Source organism: Colossoma macropomum, unplaced genomic scaffold (assembly GCF_904425465.1).
Source record: "Colossoma macropomum unplaced genomic scaffold, Colossoma_macropomum, whole genome shotgun sequence".
Lineage (NCBI taxonomy): Eukaryota > Metazoa > Chordata > Actinopteri > Characiformes > Serrasalmidae > Colossoma > Colossoma macropomum.
The window spans coordinates 2,802,248-2,826,735 of NW_023495761.1; the positions used below are offsets into that span (position 1 = coordinate 2,802,248).

The following is a 24,488-nucleotide window of genomic DNA, read 5'->3' on the forward strand; positions in this document are numbered from 1 at the left end:
TTCTCTGTGGCTTAGTGCACTTAATAGAGAACATGACCACCACAGGACCACCGCTGACCAATTATTATACAGGTCATGGAACATTCTCGGTACAGCAGAGACATTGACAAGGTAGTGGTATGGTAGAGCGTGTAATGCTAGTATGAATGTGTAAGTCACAGTGATGTGGTTGTGGTTTTATACACCACAATGTCACAGCTGGGCTAAGCATAGGCCACCAGCAAAAAACATCCAGCCAACAGTGCTTCTGTGGCCAGAAATTGACTAGACAATGAAAGACTAGAAGATGAGCAACACAAATGTGCATGAAAAGAGCTATAGTCTCTTACCACAAGGGATACCAACAAGGTGTTTCTAATGAGGTGAACTATAAATGTGCAGTGTTTAAAACTCTCTGCTGTGCTGAGAATGGTCCACTATCCAACTACTATCTGGTTAGCGTTGGCCCTATGGTGGTCCTTTTCTAATTTTAAACGGGTGAGATGGAAGCTAGACAGACGGGATACTGTCAGTAATTACAAACCTACAAAATGCACCTTTAAGGTAAGTGTTTGTGTTATTTTGTACACCCTCTGTACACAAAAATAAAGAATTAATACTTTTTGGCCAGGTAAGTAATTATGCTGCTGTAAATGACATTCATTATACATTTTGACCTGTGTTGGAATATATAATTTAATAGATTTTCTTTATTAGACACTGAAAACTAAGTCAGGTGTCCATATGTTTTGGGTACCCTCCAATGAATCTTTCCTACCTGCTCGCCTGGATTTTGCCTAATCTGGAAGCCATGCGCTAGTCAGCTCTTTCAGTATATTTAGTGATGCCGTGGGCTACAGATCAGACGACAAAGAAAAACAAAAGAAAAGGTAGTTTTATCAGAGCTGGTTTAAGCAGAGCCTGGCTGTTTTCTATTTCTCCCGTTATAAATGACTAAAAATGTTAAAATAATAATAATAAAAAAAAGTTAAAATAATGTCTATCGACTTGTCCAGGATCTTCCCTTAATTTTGGAAAGCAGAAAGACGTATTTTACTAAAAAAGCAAAGAAAACTCACCAGTATATTTCTTTTTTTCACAGCAGGTTTTGGGCAGTAGGACGCTGGCATTACTGCTACTGAGTGCTAATTGGTTGGTGAGCTGATCACCTCATACAGCGGTTGGTGCTCACTGACATCAGTGACACACATGAGGCACCATAAAGTCCCTTAACTGGAGTTCAAAAGCGCGCAAAAATGTAACAGCAGGGTTAAAATGTCTTCTGCTGTGCTGTGTTCAGGAAATTAAGGCATTCTTCTATATAAAAACGTCTAAGCAGTTAAAAACTATTATTTTGCTCAAATGCTCCATATTAATCCATTCATGTTGGACTCGCTGGACAGCGCCCTCCGGCGTTAAACAAGCCCGGAAAACAGTCCTGAGTGGCAGCTCTCTCTGGTTTTATTTATGTATTCATGTATTCGGGCGCAGTCTTCGTTTAGGCCTGCAGCGCTGTAATGTTAGACCGCCATCTACTGGTGCGAAACCACTCCAACCTACTCCTCTTCAGTCCCCGTGACTGCATCTCCTTATACCACCACAGCACCATCGGTCTCCACAGCGGTTATTGAGGTGGTAGCGGAGAACTTGTAGAGAGATAACTCATAATTTATAATCCGGCTCTGGTAGTAGTTAATGAATGTATTCATTATAGTATCGACTCTTTTTGTTCTGGTAGTTTTTTCATTATGTGTGACTGTCACAACCCCTCCAGGGCGATAGATGGCAGTAAGTACAGTCAGTTTGAGCGCGAACTTGCTTTGGTTTTGTTTGGCTTGCTGCTAACTGTGCTGGCTGGCTGTGTCTTTGAGGCAGTTAACTAAGCTGGTGGTAACGGGGGGCTGATTTTGGAGGAATTTGAAGGAAGGAGGATTTGTTCACTGAAGTCCCCTGTATGATATTTAAATAGTGAAGGCGCAGGTAACGTTACTTAACCGTTAGCTGGTTATTTTAGCTGGGTCACCTGGTTAACTAACCTAACCTACCTGCCGGTGGTGTTGATGTGATGTGTTTGCTGGGCAGCAGTAAAACCTGAGTCGTGTTATTCTGGATTCACCTAGACAGCGATAAACGAGTATCATCATTATCAGTCGCAATAAGTAAACAAATATATTCAGTTTAAACCCAACCACACATTTTTTCGATGGCAGGCTAACCTAGCTGATTTGAGATATTTGCTAACTAGCTGGCTGGCTAACTGGAAAGTTCACAGAAAGAAGGCATTTCCATTTTAATGTGTTTGTAAATTCCCAAATGTACTGAATGTGATTCTTCGATATGATGAAAGTCACTTGACGGCCTCATATATTGATTACCTGGCGTGGTGGATCTTACTAGCCAAGAGTTTGCAGTCTCTCCTTTGCTGGAGTTGAGCACTGTAAGGTCACTGTTGTGTTCACCAGCTGATATGTCACTGTTGGATATGAGAAACTGGTTCACAGGTTCTCATGTCCGGACTTTGAGGATTCAGCTGCTCTCAGGACTGTCAGATTAATCGTTTTTATGTTGAAATCGCAATTTGAAAGAGTGCAATTTGTGTTCTATAATACATTATAAATAGTGTTGTCTGAAGTTTGAAATTGAAAAAAATGTAACCTAATAACACAGAGCTTGTGAGCTGCCTGTAGATCAGTTAGATCAGCCAGAGGCAATTGCTCAATATGTGACAAGACAACTAACTGGTAGTCTTGTGCACTCAGTGTTCAAGCGTGGATACCCTGGTCTTCTTGGCCAAAAAACAGGCCTGGAAATGAATTCATAGAAAATAATTGCATTTAAATCACAATCACAGTATTGGTGAGAAAAAAAGATATTTTCCCCAAATCGTTCAGCTCTAGCTCCACAATTTTGTTCTGTTCTAGCCTACAATGCGCCTGAGTGGAGTAATCAAAGGATAATTCCACCACTTTTTGTACATAATCCAGCCGTTGATATGTAATCGAAGGAACTCAGAGTGATTAGATGTGAAATGATGAATTGTAGGAAAAAAAAGGTAGAACATTGAGGAAGTGCTGATAGGACCAGCCCTCTACAATGCAAATACAGGCATTTTATTTAGCGTCCAAAACAACCAGTGAACTGACACGTGTTCTGTGTTTTAAGATGGAATGTTAATCAAGATCAAATAGAGATAATCAGAGAAAACCTTGTTTTCTTTTGGGATTGTTTTACAGTGCCCTGCATGTACCTCTCTACCATGACTGGATATTAAGAAATATATTTCAGGCCAAAACCTTATCGCAAAAAAACTGTTGTTAAACAGTGTCTCAGGCATTGCGAGGTAGCATGTGAAGTGTGAACAATTCTGATTTGGTAAGTTTCTCTAGAACAGAGCATTTCACATCAGACCACTCTGATATTGTTTACACCCTAATTTATTTATGCTGAAATTTTGAAAATTGAGTGAGATTTCATTGTGGAAGTCTTTGAGAACATGATTTCTTTCACCTCAACTAAAAATATCTCTTGTCTTTGGTGGAACTTTGGCTGAAGTTCAGTTTTTAGCAGTGGAACAGACAAACCGTCAAATCCACTATCTCTAATTTGGATTTATTCACTCGCTTGGAATTTTTCGATATAACTGGGTAATCCTGCAGGGTTTTTCCATCTGTTGATGACAGTATACAAGCAAAATCAGGAGAAACTTAGTGTTATATTGTGTAAAAGATGGCAATAAGGTTTGAATTAACAGTTTTCGATGCGTGGAAGGTCGTTTTGATTGTGTTCAGTGATATTCTAAGATTATTTCTGTATTTGTGTTGGTAGATGCTGATCTTTTGCCATCTTTTGTTTGAGGGGTCAGTTTGTCCTTTTGGAATTAATGCACCATGGCCAATGATCAAGGCAGTGCTGAAGATGAACCTCCATCGCTGTTGTGGGGACTGGACCCTGTGTTTTCTGCCTATGCCAGGCTTTATATTAAAGACATACTACAAATGAGGGAGTCTCGACAAGTTCCAGGTAAAGTAAATGTTTCCAAAGTTTTCGCATGTCTTAAAATGTTGATTGAACAGTGTTGTCTCCATTCTATGGGGAACCTGTGGGGTGAATGTTTTGATTAAAGGAGGGGTCAGTAAAAAATACGGGGTTTTACTGAGATGCTAAATATAGTGGATTAGGACTGGGCGATATATATAGTCTATACAGGTATATAATGATTTTAAAATATTGTGTTATTTTCAATTTTAGTGATATTGTATTGTATATTTGATGGATATTGAGCATTATGTATGATATCAATCCCATTAAATTGCAGATTTTGAGTTGTCAAGCTGTTTGCTTTAGGTTTCGTGATTGTTCGGGGTTGGAATCCAGGACCTGACAGTTGACTGCAGTATCATTTACTGGGTGCTTTAAACTGTTCTTGTTTTGAAAGACCAGTTTAAAATCCATAAAAACATTTTTTTTTACATTTTATTAAACCAGGAAGCATGGATTTATTAGCCTTTTTGATGCCAGTGTTAATCACGTGCCATACCGTCATACTGTGATATATTTTGAACACATCACGATATTGAAGTTTATTAATATCGGTATTTCAGAGAAGAAATTTCTCCTTTGGTGTCCCGTACTCAAACCACAAATCACTTGGACTGGCTGACCAGTGGAAACAAGCCCTTAAACAACAACAGTGCTACGAGATCCAGAAAAACAAATGTCTTTGGGTGTCTCTTGTGCTATTTCATCAATTCCTGATTAGAATTTCACAACAGAAACTGCAGATCTCTATGTAAATAAACTGAATAAGGCCATTCGCAACTAACATTGGACAATCTGTTTATATCTTTGCACATAAGTTGAACACGTAATCTTATTTCTCACAAATAACTATTTTTGTCACTACTCGCAGGAATCTACTTCTATAAGAATCACCCGCTGTTCCAAGTGGACGTGCTGGGCACTGTTGTATACAAACGAGAGAGAGAAGACTTTTATTGCTATGGAGGTAAACCTGGTTCATGTGGCTAAAGTATTCATTATCACTTCATAAAATATGATATAAAAGAGCCAGTACATGAATGCAAGTTAATTGTTGTTCCACTGAATTAGTGTTGTTTTGTGAAGAGCACTGTAAGAAATCAGTGAAACAGTGTTGCTCACAGTTGATGCAGAAATTCTGTCAGTTTTGTTTTAGTTTGATGAATGTTCTCTTTGAATATTCAGTAGATGACAGTACTGGAGTCATTAACTGTCTGTGCTGGAAAGATGAGAAATGGAGAAATCAAGGAGATTCAGTGAGGGGTAAGTGTTAAAGCTGTTTTGCTCAGATGTTGTTTTTAGTTTTAACCACAGTGTGCAAGAAACAAGACCATAACAGTAGTGGCAGCACCAGAAACGGACAATGCTTGAATAGAATCTTAAAGTTTTAAATCTAGTCTAATCTCAAAATACAATGGTTTGATCAAAACAGTGTGGCTAACAGTGAAAGTATGTATGATTGCACTATGATTATGATCATTATTTATTGTTAGCAATGTTTTTTTTTTCCTATGATTATTATATAATTATATAATTGACAATTTCAGCTACAGGATGAGGTCCTAGCAGTGTCTTTTTAATGTGGCAGAGCAGTTTGGCTTTGATCTTGACTAATATCAAAACCATTTAGTTTGGTCAAAGATACTATTGTGGCAAACAGTGAATGAAAGCTACACTATATGGCTAAAACTTTGTTGACACCCCTCCCCTCCTAATGAGTTCAGGTGCTTCAGTCACACCCATTGCTAACAGCTGTATAAAATCAAGCACATAGCCATGCAATCTCCACAGACATACATTAGCAGTAGAACGAGTCATACTGAAGTGACTTTAAATGTGGCACTGTCATAGAATGCCACCTTTGCTACAAATCAGTCTGTGAAATTTCTGCCCTGCTAGTTCTGCCCCAGTCAACTGTAACTGTTATTATTGTGAAATGAAAGTGTCTAGGAACAACAACAGCTCAGCCACAAAGGGGTAGACCACGCAGACTCACAGAGTAGAGCTGCCAGTTGCTGATGTTATGCATCTTCTGTTGCATCACTCACTACAGAAACTGTCTCTAGAAGCAACATCAGCACAAGAACTGCACAAAGCAAGTTCCATAAAGACATAGTTTGATGAGTTTGGAGTGAAGGAACTCCAGTGGTCTGCACAGAGCCCTGACCTCAACCCCACTGAACACCTTGGGATGAATTGGAGCTTTGATTGTGAGCCAGGCCTTCTCATCCAAAAGTGCCTGACCGTGGATGTCCAGCAAGCTCATGTAGGTGTGATGGTCAGGTGTCCACATAGTTTTGACCATACAGTGTAGCAGAGCATGATCAAGCTAACAGACAGATTTCATGACCTGCTAGTCTCTAGCTTTTTAAATTGAATTCTTCCTACATTAGAGCTGTTGATTACTTGTTTGAACTAAACTGTTCCTTATAATTTTATCTGCAGGAAGCAGCCATGGCGGAGTCTTTAATGTGGAGGAGCAGTTGAGAAAGCTCTGTGAAGCTCAGAGGATCGGATGTATGTTGGAAATTGGAGACCTGCTCCGAGTGCGTGGCTCCCTCAAAACCTCTCGGGAGCAGAGGGAGATCATGGCTTCTTCGTTTTGTAAGCAGTGTTGCTCACAATGCACCACAGTACACTTGGAGCCAAGTTTCCAGGCATAGTACAGCATCCAGAATACCCAAGTGTGTTTCTCCAAGAAAAAGACCCAATCAGTATTTGCCCAAACCAACCCACGGGGTTGCTTTTAGGCTTTTAAGTTTGCCTTTATATAAGTGAATATAATAGTGAATACATGCAGTCTTATGCAAAAGACTATGCTAGGCCTGGGTGACAGGGTGATGTAATCAGACATCGTTGATGATGGACAAGCAATCCAGTGGCAATGTGTAAAAGTCAATAATCACCGTTTTATAGATAATTAGAGAGAACTAATTTACTGTTAAACACCTTGTAAATATACTGGGAAATTGGGGTTCACATTTAAAAACTCTGTGTCAATGGTTGGGGTTCTCAGGAAAAAGTGAAAAATATTTAATAATATGTATACATAATATTAGATTTACTTTTACTGTTAAAACATTGAATTATAATTAGGCCTTTAAAAGGCTATGGTAGAGTAAACTCCCCACTGTCTCTGCTGTGTGTGATTTACTGAGAAAAATAGCAATGTTTTCTGCACAGTTTAAGTGTCCTGGTGGTTAGTTGAATTATGAAAACTCCATGTGTGTTTGGGGTTGGGAGGGGGGTGTTATTGATAATCATATCACGATTTTTAACCTGAAAACATTGTGCTAATTAATTTTAGAAATCACCTAGGCCTAGACTGTGTGATAGAATTAGCAGAAAATACCATATTTAAGTTTGTTCTCTTCAGAGGATGTGAACTTATTTGCACTTAGATCAACAAAACATATATTTGACCAGTGGTTTTCAAACCTTTGCATACGACTGTATATAATATGTGTACAATATATGGATGGGAGAGCTGATGCTAGATCATCTTTGTACTTACAGATATATTTACAGGCGCCTTTGGCACAAGATGTTGCAGTGATTAGTGTAAGCAGGATCAAGGTTGTTTAAAGGAGAAATGCACAAATATTTCAAAATTTATGCAGAATTCAATAGTTTAACTGTAAACAAAGTCATTTAGAGTGGTTTGTTGTGAAATGGTGTGTTTTAGAGACATTTGCCGTGAGCTTTCTTTACAGTGATGGTGAAATGAACAGGGGTCACAATGTTTACAGTACAAATTCAGCCCATTTCTTTACCAAACGACCAGTGAACCTACAAATGTCTTCTGAGTTAAATTTGTAGCTATTTCATGTAATAATGTAATATGAGGTAGTTAACAGCTGTAGTGACAGGGAAAGCAATTCTGACAGCTAAGTTTCTCTAGAAACTCTCTGTAATTTTTATTACTCAGATAAAGTGAGTGATCCTGTGATGGATGTGCAGATTGCTCGGATGCTGGATATGCCTCAGCTCTACAGGGACTGCTACAACAAGCCCTTCCAGGTGCCGTGTGGTGAGCTTGAAGCGGGCACCACTGAGTGAGTCACACAGAAAGATTATTACAGCTGATAACAGTAACACTGACGCTTGAGGACAAAAAACCTGAAGTAGCTTTTATTAATTAGCAGAAAAAGAACTTATGGGTGGGGTAGGTGAGAGGCCTAAGAATGAGTCATGAGATGCGTTTTAAAGATGGAAAAATGTGTGAGGGGAAGGGAGATCCAGAGTGGAGTGCTGTAGAAAAAACATCACGTAGACCAAGGATAGATGGAGGGAGAGTAAGCAGACCAGAAGAGGACTTGAGTGCAAGTCAGTTGATAGGAAGGAAGGAGATCAGAAAAATAGGAGGGAACAGGATTATTCAAGGTTTTGTACAGCCTCTGGTCAAATTACATGTTTGTGTAAATAAGGATACCCATCCACTACAGAGAGCACACTTTAGAAAGCAATATTTAGTGCAAAATTTCTGTTTCATTACTGAGTTTAACATATTGGAAAAAATAAAACGTCATAAATTTTGCCCAGGGCACTGTTTTTGTGTTTCTTTTTTCTCCAGTATGTTGAATTCAGCAAATAAATACTAATTATTTAATAATTGTGCATTAAAATTTGCAGAAGTGTAGAAGATGTGTTAACTTATTTTCACTTAGAAAATCAACTAAACTTGTCATTTGACCAGGGGAGAGGGGTGGGCGATAGGGCAAAAATATAATTTCACAATAAATTACAAGTTCATGATACATATGCATCATTATATTTGGTTTTTAACATACTATCAAAACTACAAGTATAATGATATTAAACATTTTACACACTGTGCTAAAGTAATTGCAGTTTAGAAGGACCAGTTATGCTCTTTGAAATGAATCATACAGTTGTTATTTATGTAACAACGATATTCATGATAAATTGAGAAGGGACACCTGACAAACACCCTCAATTGTCATAGCTCTGGATGAAGAGAGAGAGAAGAACTTAACCGTTCCCACACAATGACAACACAACCATTAATGGCTCTTTTGGGTTTACAAAGACAGTAAAACTCTACTATTTAGTAACTATAAAATCACCCAGTGTGATCCACTGATGGGTTGGCTGTTCAACCAGCCAAACTTCAGTAAGAAATTCAATTTGTGATGGGCTAGCAAGAACATTTAAATGCCTTGATATTAATTACAATTACTCATTTCTTTCTTTCAGTGCTGGTGGGCCGTCAAATATCCAGTCTTTGCTTGGTCAGTCAGTTTGCATCCTGAAGGAGTTCCTGAAAGAGAAAGAGGTGCCCAAGTTTAGGCCCTACGACGTTGAGTATCTCTTACACCCTCTGATCCGGTCGCCTGTTCCGAGCACATCAACAGGACAGGTGGCGCATGTGACCTCAAGATCTTCATGCAGTTAAAGTAAAATTGTAAATCAGAAAGTGAGACGTGCACTTCAAAACATATGAAATCATACATTGTACCATTCCAAAAAATTAGTTTTGACTTGATGGGATTCCCCTTTAAAGCACATAGAAGCAGCATCTATTTATATTATCAAGTGATATTAAAATGATGTTTATGAGAGAGTGAAACCATGTCAGCAGGTGAGCCATTGCTGCTGTAGCCTTTTCAGATTTTATAGGGCTCATATCATAGAGAGCAGAGTTTTCTTCACTTTTTTGAAATTAAAAAGTGTATTTAGTAGGATGTAAACACTTTTAAAATTACAAAACATGCTTCTCACTCATAGTCCATGTAGTCCATATATGCTGTTTTTGTTGTTTATTTTCCATGTTTTAATTCATTCTTTTTGTGATTTCATAAAAAAAACAGCACATTTGTATATATTCAGCCTACAGCAGTTCAGCCCTGCCCATTCACACAGATGTTATAAGGATTGCTTCAGCCTAGACTGCTTTTTGAGGCACAATACAGAGCAGTCAGATAGAACAGAGCTCATTTACATATATCAGGCACTGTAACTGAAACAGACTGTTAGAGTTTAAGGGATAAAGAGGGGCAAAAATTAAATACAAATGGTTTTGGTACTTAAAACCAACTTGGAAATGTGGAAAAATTAAATAGCAGAAAAGTTTAGGATATGGGCCCTTAAAATACCTGCCAATGTACTATTTTTCAGAATTTGGCACTTCTTTGCTTGTGCTTTTTTCAGTATTAAAAAAAACCCCTCATCATTCATTATTTGTGAATCATCTGAATGATTCAGAATGATTCATGAATCATCACGACTGAATCATGAATCATCAGACTGAATCATGAACTCCTATTTGATGAATAGTCTTAGTCTGTGTGTTTTGTGTTTGTTGTAGGAGTCAACTTCTGTTGGTCCATCATTTCCCACACAAGTCAAGAACCTTCTTAAAGAAACACTAAAGCTTCTCCAGAGAGAGGGGGAGATATTCCGCAAGGTCCTGTCCCCAGATGAGCTTTACCATGTAAGCAAAGATATAATGGAAAACGTAACTTTCAGCCTGGTTGTGGATTTCTTTCATTTAGTGAAAAACTTAATTCACTTGTATCAGGGTTAGAATGACCCAGATTAAACATGCTTAAAGATCTGATAAGTAAGCTATCCGTGTACATATTGTGAGAAAAATAACATCTTTGGACCTTTAAACTGTAAATGGCTTATAGAGGTGCCTATGGTTGGTTCTACAGTGCATTGAAGAGCTATTGGAGAATGTGTTCATGCTATTTTGCCTTAGGCTATTCCTTTGTAAATACTCATTAACTATGTTTGGTTGGGACAGTATTACATCGTTTCTAATAGGGGTGGGCATTTTAAACACTTTTGCCACGTTTGCTTTTTTGAAAGAATAGTATTAAAAAATTCAGATAAGAAAATCTTACATGTTTTATGAATAGTGTATTAAAACTTGCATTTCTTTAAATTTGCATGTGCTTTAAATGTGTTTATTACATGCAGAGGTGATCTGTACTGCGTGATTTAGGGTTTATCTTTGTGTTTTATGTGAATATAGTTCAACATAACCTGACCTACAGAACAGTAACAGATGTAATATCTAGGGGGGGAAAAAGATATACATTTTAATTTATTAAATTTAAAAGATAATACACATTTTCTTTCTTTATGTGTAGGTGAGGTGACTGTGTTTAATTATGTTCCTGTCTGTCTGCTGCAGGTAACTGAACAGGATAAAGATCTGCTTGCGGCGATCCGAGATGTCATACGAGAAGATTCCAAAAGAGAGAAATGTCAGTTCTTCTTCCTGCTTATTGAACAGGATAAACTGATTTGCCTGATATCCAAGACTAGCAGTCAGGTTGCATGTTTGGATATATAGCTGTCTATACTACTTACCTTTATACAGCAATCCAGAAACATTTAATTTTACCCTAACAGTTACTTTTTATGTCTGCAATCCTGGAGACTTTTGACATCAAACCAACATGATTGATCAACAGCTAATTTACCTTTACTAGGATGGTAATCAAGTCCTTTATGAGTTGGAGAATGGGATGCTGAATAGTTTACAGAATTGACCAGCGTTCTCTGCAGAATCACAGCTTTGCATAGTTTATATTCTCTGCTGTGAAACACTTGATTCAACTCGTAAAGGACATGATTACTAGCTTGTAATAAAAGTTAATTAGTTGTTGATCAGTTGTGTTGTCAGAGAAAAAGCCAAACTCTGCAGTCCTGGATACCTTCATACAGGGAGTAATGAACCCTGGAAATAAATGGCTGTCATTGTAAAATGATGTGATTTTTAATAATGTATTCCTTCAGTGTATACTCACTGTTTTACAACTGGTTTGAATGTGGCTCGGATTTTAGAACTGGGACTATCCATTTTTATAAAGTGAAGTATTATAGATAACATCCAAATATGTGATCCAATGGCTCATGTCTTAACTGTTGCACTTTTAGTGTGCTGATTGTTGTGTACTGTCTATTTCCAGATGCTGAGAAGGGTTGCCATATCCTGCATGTCTTATCCAGTGTAAGGCAGCGCTACAGTCGTAATCTGAGCAGAGAAGCCCTGGAAGTCGCCCTCAAGTTTTTAGAGTGCAACAGTGACATCATCAGCACTACGGACTCTCACTACACTGTTTTATAGCAGTGAAATTTGAAACATCTTGGAAAAGCCACAGATCCACCCCATAGACAGTTCTGTAGAAACCTGTTAGGTCCATGGAAAGAGTGCTCAAGTCTTTGGTATTACAAAACACAGAAAAATGGAAGGTGCAATTACATTGCTGTAAACGTGAGGTATTTCTTATGAGTAATTAGAACCAGTTCCATCATGAACAGATTTCGTCAGGGTCACTGGAAGTACCATTTTTATTGACAGTGTTCAGTTTACACTGCAGTTGTATTGCAGTAATTCTCCTAAGTGGGGCTTAAAAGGAATATTAGTCTTTTTTTTTTTTTAAACATGTATTAGGTCTAATTTAGTGTAAATGTGGAGACTTTGTTTAAAAATACTTTAGAATCATTTATAAGTTTCCTCTCATTTGAGAAACTCACAGAAAATGCTGAATGACGTTTTTCTTGAAAAAAAGTGTACACTGCAGGCTTTTTCCAACTCAAGTTTAAATCATGTTTTAAAAAACAATAAAAAATAAATATATATCGATGTTTGTATATATGTTTCTATATTGTCACTATCGGAACAAAACCTTGTACCTCCGAAAAGCTAACTTTACAGAAGAAGGCAAAGTGTTCATACCTTTTAATGGAAGTCAAGTGGAAATTTATTCCAAGCAATTTTGCACCTTTTCGTCTGGTCCATTCATTTTAAATTTTTGACAAAACATAGAGGTGCAGCTGGTAAATTTAAATGATGCCATATGGCCAAAAGTTTGTGGACACCTCCTTATCCAATGTTTCTTCCAAAATCAAGAGTATAAAAAATGGTTTTATCCTGCTCTGCTGCAGTAACTGTCTCTGCTCTTCGGGGATGGCTTTACACTAAATGTTGGAACATTGCTGTGAGGATTTGTTTGTATTCAGCAGCAGGAGCACTAGAGAGATCAGGTATTGATGTTGGATGATTAGTTTTGGATCACAGTCTCCACTCCGACTCATCCCAAAAGTATTGGTTGGTGCTTTGTCGCTCTAGAGAATTCAGTTCCACTGCACCACAGCTCAATGCTGGGGGGCTTCATACCCCTCTTGCCTACACTTAGCATTGGACATGGTGACCTTAGGTTTACGTGCAGCTGCTCCAGAGCATCTTGTTCTGTTGTCAGCGCTTTTCTACAACCTGTGGGTGCATCTGAACTCCTGTGTGAGCAGTGAGTGCACCTTAATGCAGCTGAATTCACTACTAATAAGAAGGGGTGTCCACAAAATTTTGGACACGTAGTGTATGTAGAAAAATGAAAAAGGACAAAGGTGGAGATGTGTGGTTTTGTCCCAACAGTGATGATATATATATATATACATATTTGTGTTGCATGTATATATGTATACATAAATAAATGTGTGTGTGTGTAGTAAAATCTGAAAACGTGAGGGCAGATTTGTGCCACAGGGAGGCAGTATAAGCAAATCCAGGCACAGCTGTCCATGAGCACATCTGTATCCATGCAGTTTTCCAGTGCTGCCACCCTATTGGCAGCAGATAACCTGTCTAATAAATACTGATGAGTCAATTCGACAGTAGCTGGAGAACTTTTTTGGCACGAGGGAACGGATTAGCTGTTCATGAGGCTACATTTCACTTAATGTAAGATTAGTGCTGCTCTACAGTCTATCTCAGCCCTCAGAGTCACCCCCATTACACTAACACTGGGGGATTTTGGACAAAGCTACAGAAAAGGGGGCAGAAAAACCAGCGTAGAGTTTTTTTCTTGCTCTTATCTTGTCTTACACGAAGGAAGACGATGTTGGTACCAACTATTTTCCCCCTCCTTCAGAGGCTTCCTTCTCAGCAGAGCTGTGCAGAAAGAAGCCCGGCCCATTAGCTCCACAATAACAGCCCTGAGAGAGAGAGAGAGAGAGAGCGCGAGTGAGTGAGCGAGTGAGTCCGTTCACTCCAAGCTTGACGAGCCTTTTCGGCGAGCCTCAGCGTCGTGTTTTAAAGGAGAACCGGCCCCCTTCGGCTCTAACCGCGCTCTAGGTCCGTGCTAAAGGAGCTAAGCGCTCAACTTGGCTCTTTTGTTTCCATCACGCACGCGCCAACAAGCAGCGCTGCGGTTCTGAAGGTTCGAATGTTCTGAAGGTTCCGCCGCGATCCGCGTGCAGCGCAGCTGAGGAGAGCGACCAACTCCGCTCTGCGAATAAATGGATTCCGTGCTTGTTCTGTCGTTTTTCCTGCGCTTCGTATGAGAAGACGGCACTAAGTTCCAGCTTGACCCCCCTCCTCCAGCCCCCCCGTCTCCGTCTCCCTCTCCCGCTGCTGGGCTGCTCGGTATTCGTGTCGCTTCATTAGCTTTACTTAATCATACGAGCTCACGCGGGAACTGATTTTCCACAGGACAAAAAAACAAAACAAAAAAAACAACAACAAAAAAACCAAAAACAAACAAAAAAAAAACCAAAACGGAGGGAAACAACGAACGGCGTTTTCATGAGGAGAGCAGCGGGATTATTCAGCCACATTTCTTCGTGAGGGTCCCGCACATAAAGAGAGGAGGGGGGGCATCATCTACACCTCACACCTCTCACAGGAATTTCAGCATTTATTCCCTTCTTCCAGTCGTGAAAGACGCCTCCGGTCCAGCAATGCAGCTCCGCACCGTTTTGGACGTGAAAGTCGTGGACGTGGAGAAGAGAAGGCACCCCTCCAAACACTACGTGAGTGGGCCTGTAATATAGCTCGGTTCTACCTGGCCAGCCTTTGTGTTGTGTTTTTTTCCTTTACAGGTTCTGGCCCGAATATTCGGGCACAACAGTCGTGAGGTAGACAAGCGAGGGCTCTAGTGAGGCAGCATGAGAAGCTGGTATGAACAGAGAGATGAAAACGGCGGAGGAGAAGTGGATCGATGGGGATGACGTCATGCGCGTTTCTGAAACGCGAGTGATGAAGGTCGTGAAAAACGTCCACGCTTCAACTTTTACAGCCCACTTGGGGTATAGTGTGATGCCCCTCGCCTTTGGGGGCTGTAACAGGCTGATCTTGTGTGTGTGTTGCAGTGTCAGCAGGTGTTAAACGTACGGATTTGACAGGCGTGAGTGAGTCTGTGGTAACTGTTCATCTTTGGGCTGTGTTTTGTGGTCACAGCGTGCTGCATGTTACCGAATGAAGACGCTGCATCCTCCTTGATGCTTAGCCAAATGTTGGACCACTTTTAGCCAGTGTCACTGCACTTGGACCCTGTAGTTCAGGGGTGCCTAACCCTGGTCCTAAAGAGCTATCACACTGAAGAGTGTAGCTTTAACCCTAATCTAACACACCTCATCCAGGCAGTGAAGGCCTTCGGGGGGATCTGCATGTTAAAGCTAGATGTGTTGGATCTGAACTCTCCAGGGTGGTAGATCTCTGGACCAAGATTGGGCACGTCTGCTGTTCTTTAAGGGTCTTCAGTTTCAGGGAGGTAGTCTGGTGACTTCCCTGCTCTAGTACACCTAATTAATCTCGTCAGTTAGCTTCCAGGTTTAGTTGGAGGGTTAGAGCAGGGAGGTTACTGCCAGAACTACTGAGCCATGAGCTACAGGGCCCAGTAAGTGTGGTCACATTGGCCAAAAGTAGTGCAACATTTGGCTCAGCGCCAAAGGAGATGCTGCAAAAAGACAAGAAAATGATTTTCACTCCTGTACAGCATACTCAGACTAAAACACAGTCAGTTGTTGTAGTTGTTGACAGCACTGTCAAATGAGCATTTCCAACCCATAGTGAGGTGTGAGGACGCTTTGATTTGAGCTGATCTGATGTGAGAAAGGCTCTCGTGCTCTTGTTCAGAATGTGAGATATTGATCCTGAAACAGTAAGGCGTAAGGTTCGAAGCTGAAATGATGAAGCTCTGATCAAAACCAATCTGATGAAATGCTCACCTGCAGTTAAAAGTGTGATTAATTTAATTTATTTGATAATTGTGTCTGAATATTACGTCCACACAGGGTAAACCTTTTGACATGAATGCAATATATTACATGGAAATTATGTTCACATTTGTATCATGTAAGTTGAATCCATTACTTTGTTCAGTGTGCATCGCTCTAAATGCATTGAATGCATTCACATAGTTGACTTTGTTGAAGTAGCTTTTTTGGAGAATAATGTACATCAGCAGGCCTTCAGCGAGCTGGATGAGATCTGCAAAAATACTGCCAAAATGACTTGAATACTTGAGTCTACATCTGCTAGCAAGGTTTTTTGCAGCCCAGTCTAGATGAATTGCAACCAAACTGATCTACGATCAGTTTGGAAATTGGTGGCTTCTACCAGCGCTGCTGTTACTGGGCTCTCTTTTTTGCTCTGTATTCTCCTTCTTTTCTCTCTCTAGGGAGAGTTAGAGACTGTGAGAAGAATCTAGATGGGCTTATCCTTCAGCCTCACATGGATCTCTACAACTGTCTTGAGGGGAGAGAGAGAGTGAGATGGAAAGAGAGAGAGAAAGAGAGAGAGAGAGAGAGAGAGAGAGAAGCGGGCTCATTCGCTGTGTTTGTGAAACAGCTGGAGATGCTTATACTGTGAGGAAGAGTAGAGGTTGTGAGAGAAGGAGGAAGGGCCTGTGTACCCATATCCTTCATGTTTTATTCCCAAAGAAGTGATCTGCCTAGAGGAAAACCAACTTCCTCTTTTCTGCCTAGGAACCTGGACTGTGCTTAAACTTGCGCTTCCCTTTATGTGGTTTGGGCAGGTGCACTTTGCCCTTTTTAACCATTTTAGTCCAAAGCAAAAAGTGGATATTTCAGCCCTTCTAATCTTCTCTTCTCGTTTAATTATGAGAATGCTGTTGTTGTCTGTATTTTGCTACACTGATACACACAGTCGAATATGCTAAATCTATAGATTTATGTTTTGTTTATGTTATAAATGGCTGTTTTGAGCAAGCAAGCGTATGAATAGGACTGTACTTCACACTTCGGTTGCTTTTATTGTTCCGCTAATTAAAGAAATCAATGTCGTTAGTGGTCTGAGTACCATTCTGAATGAGCACTTGCTCGCTTAGAAACTATCGCAGTGCATCCAACAATAAAGGTGACATCAAAGGTGACAGAAAGCTCCAGTTCCACGGGCTGATCCATTGTACTATGCTTAATGTGGGCGCACGCATGGCCTGACTGCTCTGGTGGCAGATTTTAATGGGTTTAAAGTAAACAAAGCCAAATCTCTGAAGACACACTAAAGATATGTTAGGTAAGATATGATTAACGCTGATTTCAGGTCAGTTTTAGGCGCAGTTGACAAGATGATGAAGGACATGCTCATGGCAGCTATGACTGCTCCTTGTTCGTCATTGTTAGTAAGCTGTATGAACTGTGTCGGTCGAGAAGAGAGGGAGTAGAGGAGTGGAAAGATTGAGTGCGTCAGTTCTGCTGCCAGACAGGAAGCTAGCTTTGCCATACAGGATTTGCTTCAGAGTCCCATTAAAGCACTGTGTTTTCAGCAGGGTTATGCAGTGGATTACCAAGCACAAACACATACACACAACAGGAGAGATATGAATCAGACATCTAAATATGCTTTTGCTGCTTATTAAAGCTGCCTCTCAGCTCCTGAAGGTTTTTATGGCTGCTCTAAGTTTAACAGAGTTCGCTGCTGGACATCGTTACGTCCTTGTTAAATAAGCCCATAAAATGTCAGTCAGAATAGCGTCTTGACTTGGTCGCTTACTTATTAGGCTCTCAGACCCAGGCAGTGCTCTACATGTGTGGTGGAAAGTTGAGTCTTTTCAAGCGCCAAGGGCCAAGCTCCAACAGTGAGCAGCACAGATTTTAAAGGGTTTTAGTCACTGACTGTCCATTGTTTGGAGATTTTGCCTGGAGGGAAGAGAAGCAGGACAAGTATTGTATGTGTGAGTGAGAGAACCTTGGTAATTACTCACTACTGTTACGTGAGTGAGTTACTCAGGTCATTGTGCTGTGTTCTCAAGGCTCTCTCATTGTCTGTGCCGAGGCCCATCAGAGTCCCTCATGTCCAAGAAGTGTCTGTGTATGTGTGTGAGAGAGAGAGAGCCATTGTCAGCCTCTGAAAGTTCTTACAGTTCCCTCCAGTCGTTCTGCTCTGGTTCTTCTCAAAGTCTCTGTGATTGCTTTCACTGTTTTTTCTTCTCTTTCCAACTATTACTTTATCACATCAGAAACCAGCTCCAGCTCCAACACAAAGGATCAGGTACATTCTAGCACTGGCCATTTTAACCGTTTGTGATCTACAAATGTCCACATTTTTTAACTAATTGTATTTGTTTGTCTCAGTGAGAATTTTTGTTGTACTGTTATGCATATAAACGAAAACACTGAGGGTTTAACATTCATGTACCTAATTGTTCAGGTGATTTCTCATTTGTTTTTTGTGATTTTGCATTGTATAAATTTGTCATTTGTCATTTTGTTGAAGATATTTCCATCCACAGTTCTGCTTAGATCAGTGTGAATCGGTAATTGTAATGCATTTGCCTTCTGTACTATGACTTATTTTGGAGTAGAGTGTGGAATGATGCCAGATCTTTGTGCTAGCAGAGCGTTTTATTCGACAGGTAGGAGTGGTGGAACATATTACTGGTTAATTTTATTTCTCCCCTGCCCACTGGTGTACGGCAGTGGGTGAATTTGGTACACTTTGTTCACATATTAAGGGAAAACAAGACATTTTGTAAAAAGGTCAGTTTTACTTTCAGGTTGACTTTAACGCACATCATCAGCTACTTGTGTCCTGAAATTCTCTGCGAAAGATATGCAGTTCGTTTCATTAATTTTATTCCAAGCTACACATGCCTTAATCGGACTCCTGATTAAAACAGATAAACAGATACTAAGATGAATCTGTTTATTTTTGAATGGCCATGTATTTGAACGTGTTCTGAAGAAATCTTCAAGCCATCCTATAATTCTTTTACATTTTATGGCCTTGTAACTCACTTTCTGACAAGCAGCTTCGGTTCTTACTGTGTCCTTTTCTACATCGTCTGGTTTTCATTTCCCCATCTCTTATATCTCCTTTTTCCCTTCTCCGTCCTTCTGGTTCCTTGTCCAAGAAGACATCTTGTGCTGCTAAATTGCCGTTGCCTGTGGGCCTGAGTTGTTTTGAGCCTGTCGACTGTGGGGTGGTGGATGGGATTGCTTTCAGGGCAAGATGATTACATCATGTGGCAGTTATGATCCATGGCAGTAGTGGCGTTTGTGGGCGACGTGGGAAACCACTGTGGGGCTCAGAGAAATGGGGTTCAGTGTGTGCATTACTAGAATCTTCATATCTGATCTTGGATCAGTCTTTTGCTGTTCGTCTGTATGTTTCTATGTACATAAGGAATGATCCTAGATCAGCACCCTTAATATGTGGCATGTATTCACCCTTTTTCATGGCAAGGTTTCTTCATCTAGTCTGGGGCCATAAATCTGATTTGTTTACCTGATTTGATTGCTGTTTTTTCGTATTGCACAAGATGGATTTCCCAAAATTTCAGAGCTTATCGTGAAGTGGAATCGAGATTATCAGTTGGATAAACTACATTTATGAGGAGGCATTATATTGGCCAAGAGACCAATACCGGCCACCCAAGACATGTTTGGTGTTGGAAGTTTGCATCTTTAGTTTTGTTCAGCAGCTACAAGGCTGTCAAATTATGGAAGTTTATATCCTGTTACCAGCTAACATTGTGCAAACTGCATGCCTAAGGGGGCGATCGCACAGTTTGTGGGTTTTTTCAGGACTGTGGTGCAATTTTTCTATGGGAGAGAGGCATTTTTTGCAAGTTCTTTTGGTGCCCTTTTTGTGTTTGTTAAACTCAAAGTGGTCAAGTAGTGTTTTTTTTTCTGTGATGACCAATTAAAATCAAAGAAAAGGCTTTGATAACAGTTGTAGCGGAGGAGGGATTAGTGTCTGCAGTCGCTGAGTAGCTTGGTCTGTATGATTTCACGGATTGAAATCATGAGATAAACAAAAAGCTTTTATAGTGTTTTAGTTTGTCTTTGCTAGCAGCAGGACGCTTGCTAGTTAATAGTAGCAGTTAAACTTTCTGCTTGTTGGTTTTGCGAGGCCTCTGGGCACAAGTGTCTGTGGAGGCCCCCCGAACTCCACTAACACACAAGAGATAAAAAACAAAAAAACAAGACCTGAGGAGTGAGATTAAACAATAGTTCATGTTTATGTGCACTTCGAGCAACAAGAATTTGTTTCTTTTTTGTTTGGAAAATGAACAAAATTATTCTTAGCAATTTGCAGTGCAGAGGTCTTCAAACCGATCCTTAGGGCCCCCTGGACGGTTCATGTTTTTGCTCCAACCTAGCTCACAATACATAATGTTGAAGCAAAAATGTGGCCTTTCAAAGAGTTTAAGGTTTGTAAAACTACCTAATATACAAAACGGTTATAAATATGTAGACTGATGCCCGAGACAGTTTTAAGATGGTTTTGACGTTAAGTTTTGTCGTACAACATATATAACATATAAGTCCATAAAGGGTGTATAAAAAAAAAACAGAAGACAAGTAGTTCACAGGTTGTTTTGGATTGTAAATAAAATGTCTATATTTGTGGTAGATGCATCACAACCTCTGGTTCCTGTCACCACCACTGTAAAGAAATATGAGTCTGCAAGTTTCTCTACAATGAACCACTTCACATCAAACCACTCTGAATGACTTTGTTTATATCTCAACCACTGAAATATAGACAATTTTGAAAAATCAGTGGAATTCCCCTTTGGGCAGTCTCGTATAGACCTACTGTATGACTGTGCTGTTATCTATAAAGATGGACAGAAGTTCAGACTAAATTTATGTTTAAGTTTCGGATGAAACCTGCAGCATGTCTACCTGGAGCCTGAGGAGTTAAACATAACGACTCTGGAAGGTTGGAAGGAGGAAGCGCACGCTGAATCGACACATTTTCGTCTCCGCTTCTCCAGGAAATGCTGTGTGCTCTGGCTCCACTTCCTGTGCCAGGAGCGCGTGTCCATGTGTGTGTGTCCAGGAGGGAGGTGAAGGGGGCAACCAGAGGTCGTCCGTAAAGTGGAAATGACCACAAGAAAGGGCGGAGAGTGCGTGTGATAGAATTGGTGCAAGCAGAAGACAAAGGCCTTCTGACCACAATATTCCCACACAAGTTTAAAGGGCCATTCCATTAATGTGATATCATCCGCTGACTTTTTTTCCCACCATGTTTATCACGGAGACTAATGTGATTCCCTTTCATCTTTTTCAGATCCTTCATCTAGATATCGTCAAATTAATGATTAGCCAGATAATGACTTCCTGCAGGAAGTCCCCTTCCCAGAATGCTATTAGCAGTGGGCCCGTCTGCATTAGTGGAGCTGAAAGCTAACAGTGACGACTCAGGTTCTGCTGCACTCTGCTGCCTCAGCATTTAGAGCTGGAGATCCATACTGGGGCAAATCAGTGACAGCGCTGCACAGGGCTGTGTAAATATTCATTTTTCAACATCTCTGCTGGGACTTTTTTTCAATATCTTGGTAGACGATTTTATGGGGGTTGGCACTATGACAGTGTTTATTGTTTTGGTGATAAGTTATCACATTTCATCACAATGCACTTTTTTGGGCATATCATATAAATAGAGAGCACAGTTAGTCCATTTAGTGCAGCACAGTATGTGAAACGTTGAATTAGAATCACTGTATTCATGCTATTTTTAATAAAAATAGCACCACAGACTCTTTTCTGTCTGTTCCAACTTATCAGACCTCAGGAAAACTAGTATTGTGATATTATGTTTTTGCTGCCGCCCACCCCTACAATTTTATAGTTTAGCCTCATTTTACATTTTGTCCATACATTAGTGCAGAATTGCTTTGCTGAATAGTTTAGACAGTTAAATGTATTAAGCTGAATCTTGGAAAGAAGCTTTCTTCACTGTATGAAAGCTGTTTCCTTTACAGTGAGTTTCATGCAGTCTTACTAATCTTTTTTTTTTTGGAATTAACTGTTTATTCAAACCTTCCGTCACAAATTCTCATGGTTGCTGTGAATCTTATACAGTCTAACTCCATATTTTCTTTACAAAAAATTGCATTTATGCACCCCTTCCATCTCAAACTCTCTTGTTTTTGCTTGCTGCACTTTGCAGACACTTCTATAATGATTGATTTTATCTGAATCTGGCTTTTGGACAGCTTCTTTCACACCACTTCACATGCCCTCGCAGTTGAACCAGCTAGAATTTTTTCGCTCTAAAAACGAAGAATATTACACACACGTTCTATTAATGTTTTAAGCTGGAGTTTTTTTTTGTTGTTTCCAGAATGTTCTTCTGGGAACGTTCCCTAAAAACATCATCATGTAACATGATTTGTGGCCCTGACAACGTCCTTAAAACATCACCCAAATGGTGCAATTAAAATGTTATGTCTCAGTTAACATGTAACCTTATAAGAACTATTATTTGAAATGCTTAACATCCTTAACACGTTCTTTAAACATTAGATTAAAAAGTTTTCTTTAACCATTATTAGAGCTTGTAGGTAACGTAACGCCAATGTTATGAGAACGTTCCCTGTTGGCTGGGTGAACAATAAAGTTGCCAGTCATTACCTCACTGCAAAAATAACATTGTTGGCCAAGACCACTGATATTGCGACAGTCACCCAAGCCTAGCGCTGTAGTTGTTCCACATGGGAGAATGTAACCTCTCTGTCTTTTCTGAGGTTTCATTCCATAAAACATGAAAAAAATCAGAATACAGTGAAGCTGGTTCTGTTTAATCCATCATATATTCTGTTGTAGAAGTGTGTATACTTAAAATGCATTTTACTTTTGGAAAAGTCAGCACTTCCCGATTTGATTTTATACCCATGTGGGGAGGTTTCCCGTTCTCCTAACATCGCAGATCTCCACTATCATCCTATAATTGTTCAATGGATTGAGGGTTTGTGGGCATGGAAACATTTAGGTTGAGAATATGGAAGAAGGATAGTGTTTTATACGAGTCTTTAAATAGTCGTCTTTAGGCGGGGTTCAGAGCTCTTAGTGGTGAGGCCTGCTGGTTTCGTGCCCCACCAAGATCTGCTAAAGTGCTCCTCGACTCATTTCTTAAGACAAATCTGAAGGAAGGAGGACTGCTCTTGACCGTAAGTTTCCCTTTTCTCTCTTTTTCGGAATGAAAAGAGATTTTACCTTGGAATTGTGTCAGAGGTTCAGGAAATTTCATGTCTATAATATGCTTGTGGATGTCTAATAATATTCACTTTTAGAAGAATGTGAGATGCTCCAAGTTAATCAGTTCATTTTGTACTGCAGTGGATGTATATGGAAAATGTTCCCATGTTCTGGCATCAGTACTTGATTCATCAATTCATACAACATCAAACAATAATGAAGTATTTCTTATGCCCCATATTTCTTGCTTTACCATCCCAGAAAAGCTCTTCATGAATAAGACTTTTGTCTCCTGTGTCTGCTTCTAATTGGAAACAAGTTCTGAACAAAGTCTTTCTTCTTTGATCTGGGACTTTGGAGAGAGCACGAGTGTGTAAGATGTTGAATACCATCCGTTCCCCGATGTTTTGTTGTGCTCAGTGTCTTCTCTGATAATCCGAGGAAGCAAGTGCCTTTGCCATTGTTTCGCTTTCTTCTGGAAAAAAAATGAACTAGGGTGACTTTTTCATTCACACACTTTTTCATCCTTTGTGGAAATTTTCACCAGCCCTTAATTTGATTGTTCTAATGCAACAACTTTGCTATTGATGATTGTTAAAAGCACATTTAAGAGAATTATTGCTTGAAAACAGATGGTAGCAGCATATGGTCTGTCTTCAGCTGATAGTGTTTGTTAGCAAATGCTTAGGAGTTTTTAGTTCTTGGGGAAAAAGAAAAGTTTTCAGGACACATTAAACTGTTTGGAGCAAATTACCCTCTAAATGGAAATTCTATCTTTTCTTCGTCGATAACCAGGCCTAGTCTTTGCCGTGACAGCCCAATCTTACAAATTTTTCCAAGAATAAGAAAACCTTACTGCTTAGCCTTGTCATAACTGTGAAGATTACCAGTTGGTTCATGTAATGGTGGCTGTAATGATGGGTAGCTACAGAAGTTGTTCTCGTATGATAGTCAGACATCACCTTCTATTGTAGTGATCATGAATAGTGACTATTTAACAGATTTTACATTTTAAATTTGTGAAGAAAACATGATTAAAGGTGTTATGTCATGGGGTAGGTATCATATGATATTTTTAATACTGCTTCTGATATGATAACAAAACCATCCTTTTTCAGTACCAGCTTTGCATGAGTAGCTTAGTATGAATCATACATAATCTGCATCTTCATGTTTAGATGAATTCCTCTTTATTGCAGAGAAATGTTTTTCAGCGGGTGCAGTTGTTACAATCACGAACGCCTGGAGTTCTAAAATTGGCATTT

At 39.7% G+C, this 24,488-nt stretch overlaps 2 protein-coding genes across 10 annotated transcripts in view; both read left to right on the top strand.

Moving 5' to 3' along the window:
- The first annotated feature begins 9 nt into the window (after positions 1-9).
- Positions 10-12,673, top strand: stn1 (STN1 subunit of CST complex). Of its 4 annotated transcripts, none has more exons than XM_036563359.1 (10): positions 10-1,959; positions 3,805-3,999; positions 4,889-4,984; positions 5,203-5,280; positions 6,463-6,621; positions 7,946-8,072; positions 9,235-9,397; positions 10,346-10,471; positions 11,180-11,252; positions 11,961-12,673. In XM_036563359.1, exons 2-10 carry the CDS (start codon positions 3,867-3,869, stop codon positions 12,116-12,118), a joined length of 1,113 nt encoding a protein of 370 aa, XP_036419252.1. In that variant the 5' UTR covers positions 10-1,959; positions 3,805-3,866; the 3' UTR covers positions 12,119-12,673. The 4 variants fall into 4 exon arrangements, with proteins under 4 accessions (XP_036419252.1, XP_036419255.1, XP_036419254.1 ...); XM_036563362.1 differs by having other exon boundaries at positions 9,235-9,313; XM_036563361.1 differs by having other exon boundaries at positions 5,206-5,280.
- A 1,022-nt stretch (positions 12,674-13,695) lies between these two features.
- The window catches only part of sh3pxd2aa (SH3 and PX domains 2Aa), a 165,942-nt gene continuing 155,149 nt past the window's right edge, over positions 13,696-24,488 (top strand). For 3 of the 6 annotated variants that reach the window (XM_036563352.1, XM_036563353.1, XM_036563355.1), the window contains exon 1: positions 13,698-14,802. In XM_036563352.1, coding sequence (XP_036419245.1) covers positions 14,731-14,802 — 72 coding nt within the window. In that variant the 5' untranslated portion in view covers positions 13,698-14,730. Of the gene's footprint in view, positions 14,803-24,488 lie in introns of all 6 variants that reach the window. The other 3 variants (XM_036563351.1, XM_036563357.1, XM_036563356.1) reach the window with 2 other exon arrangements.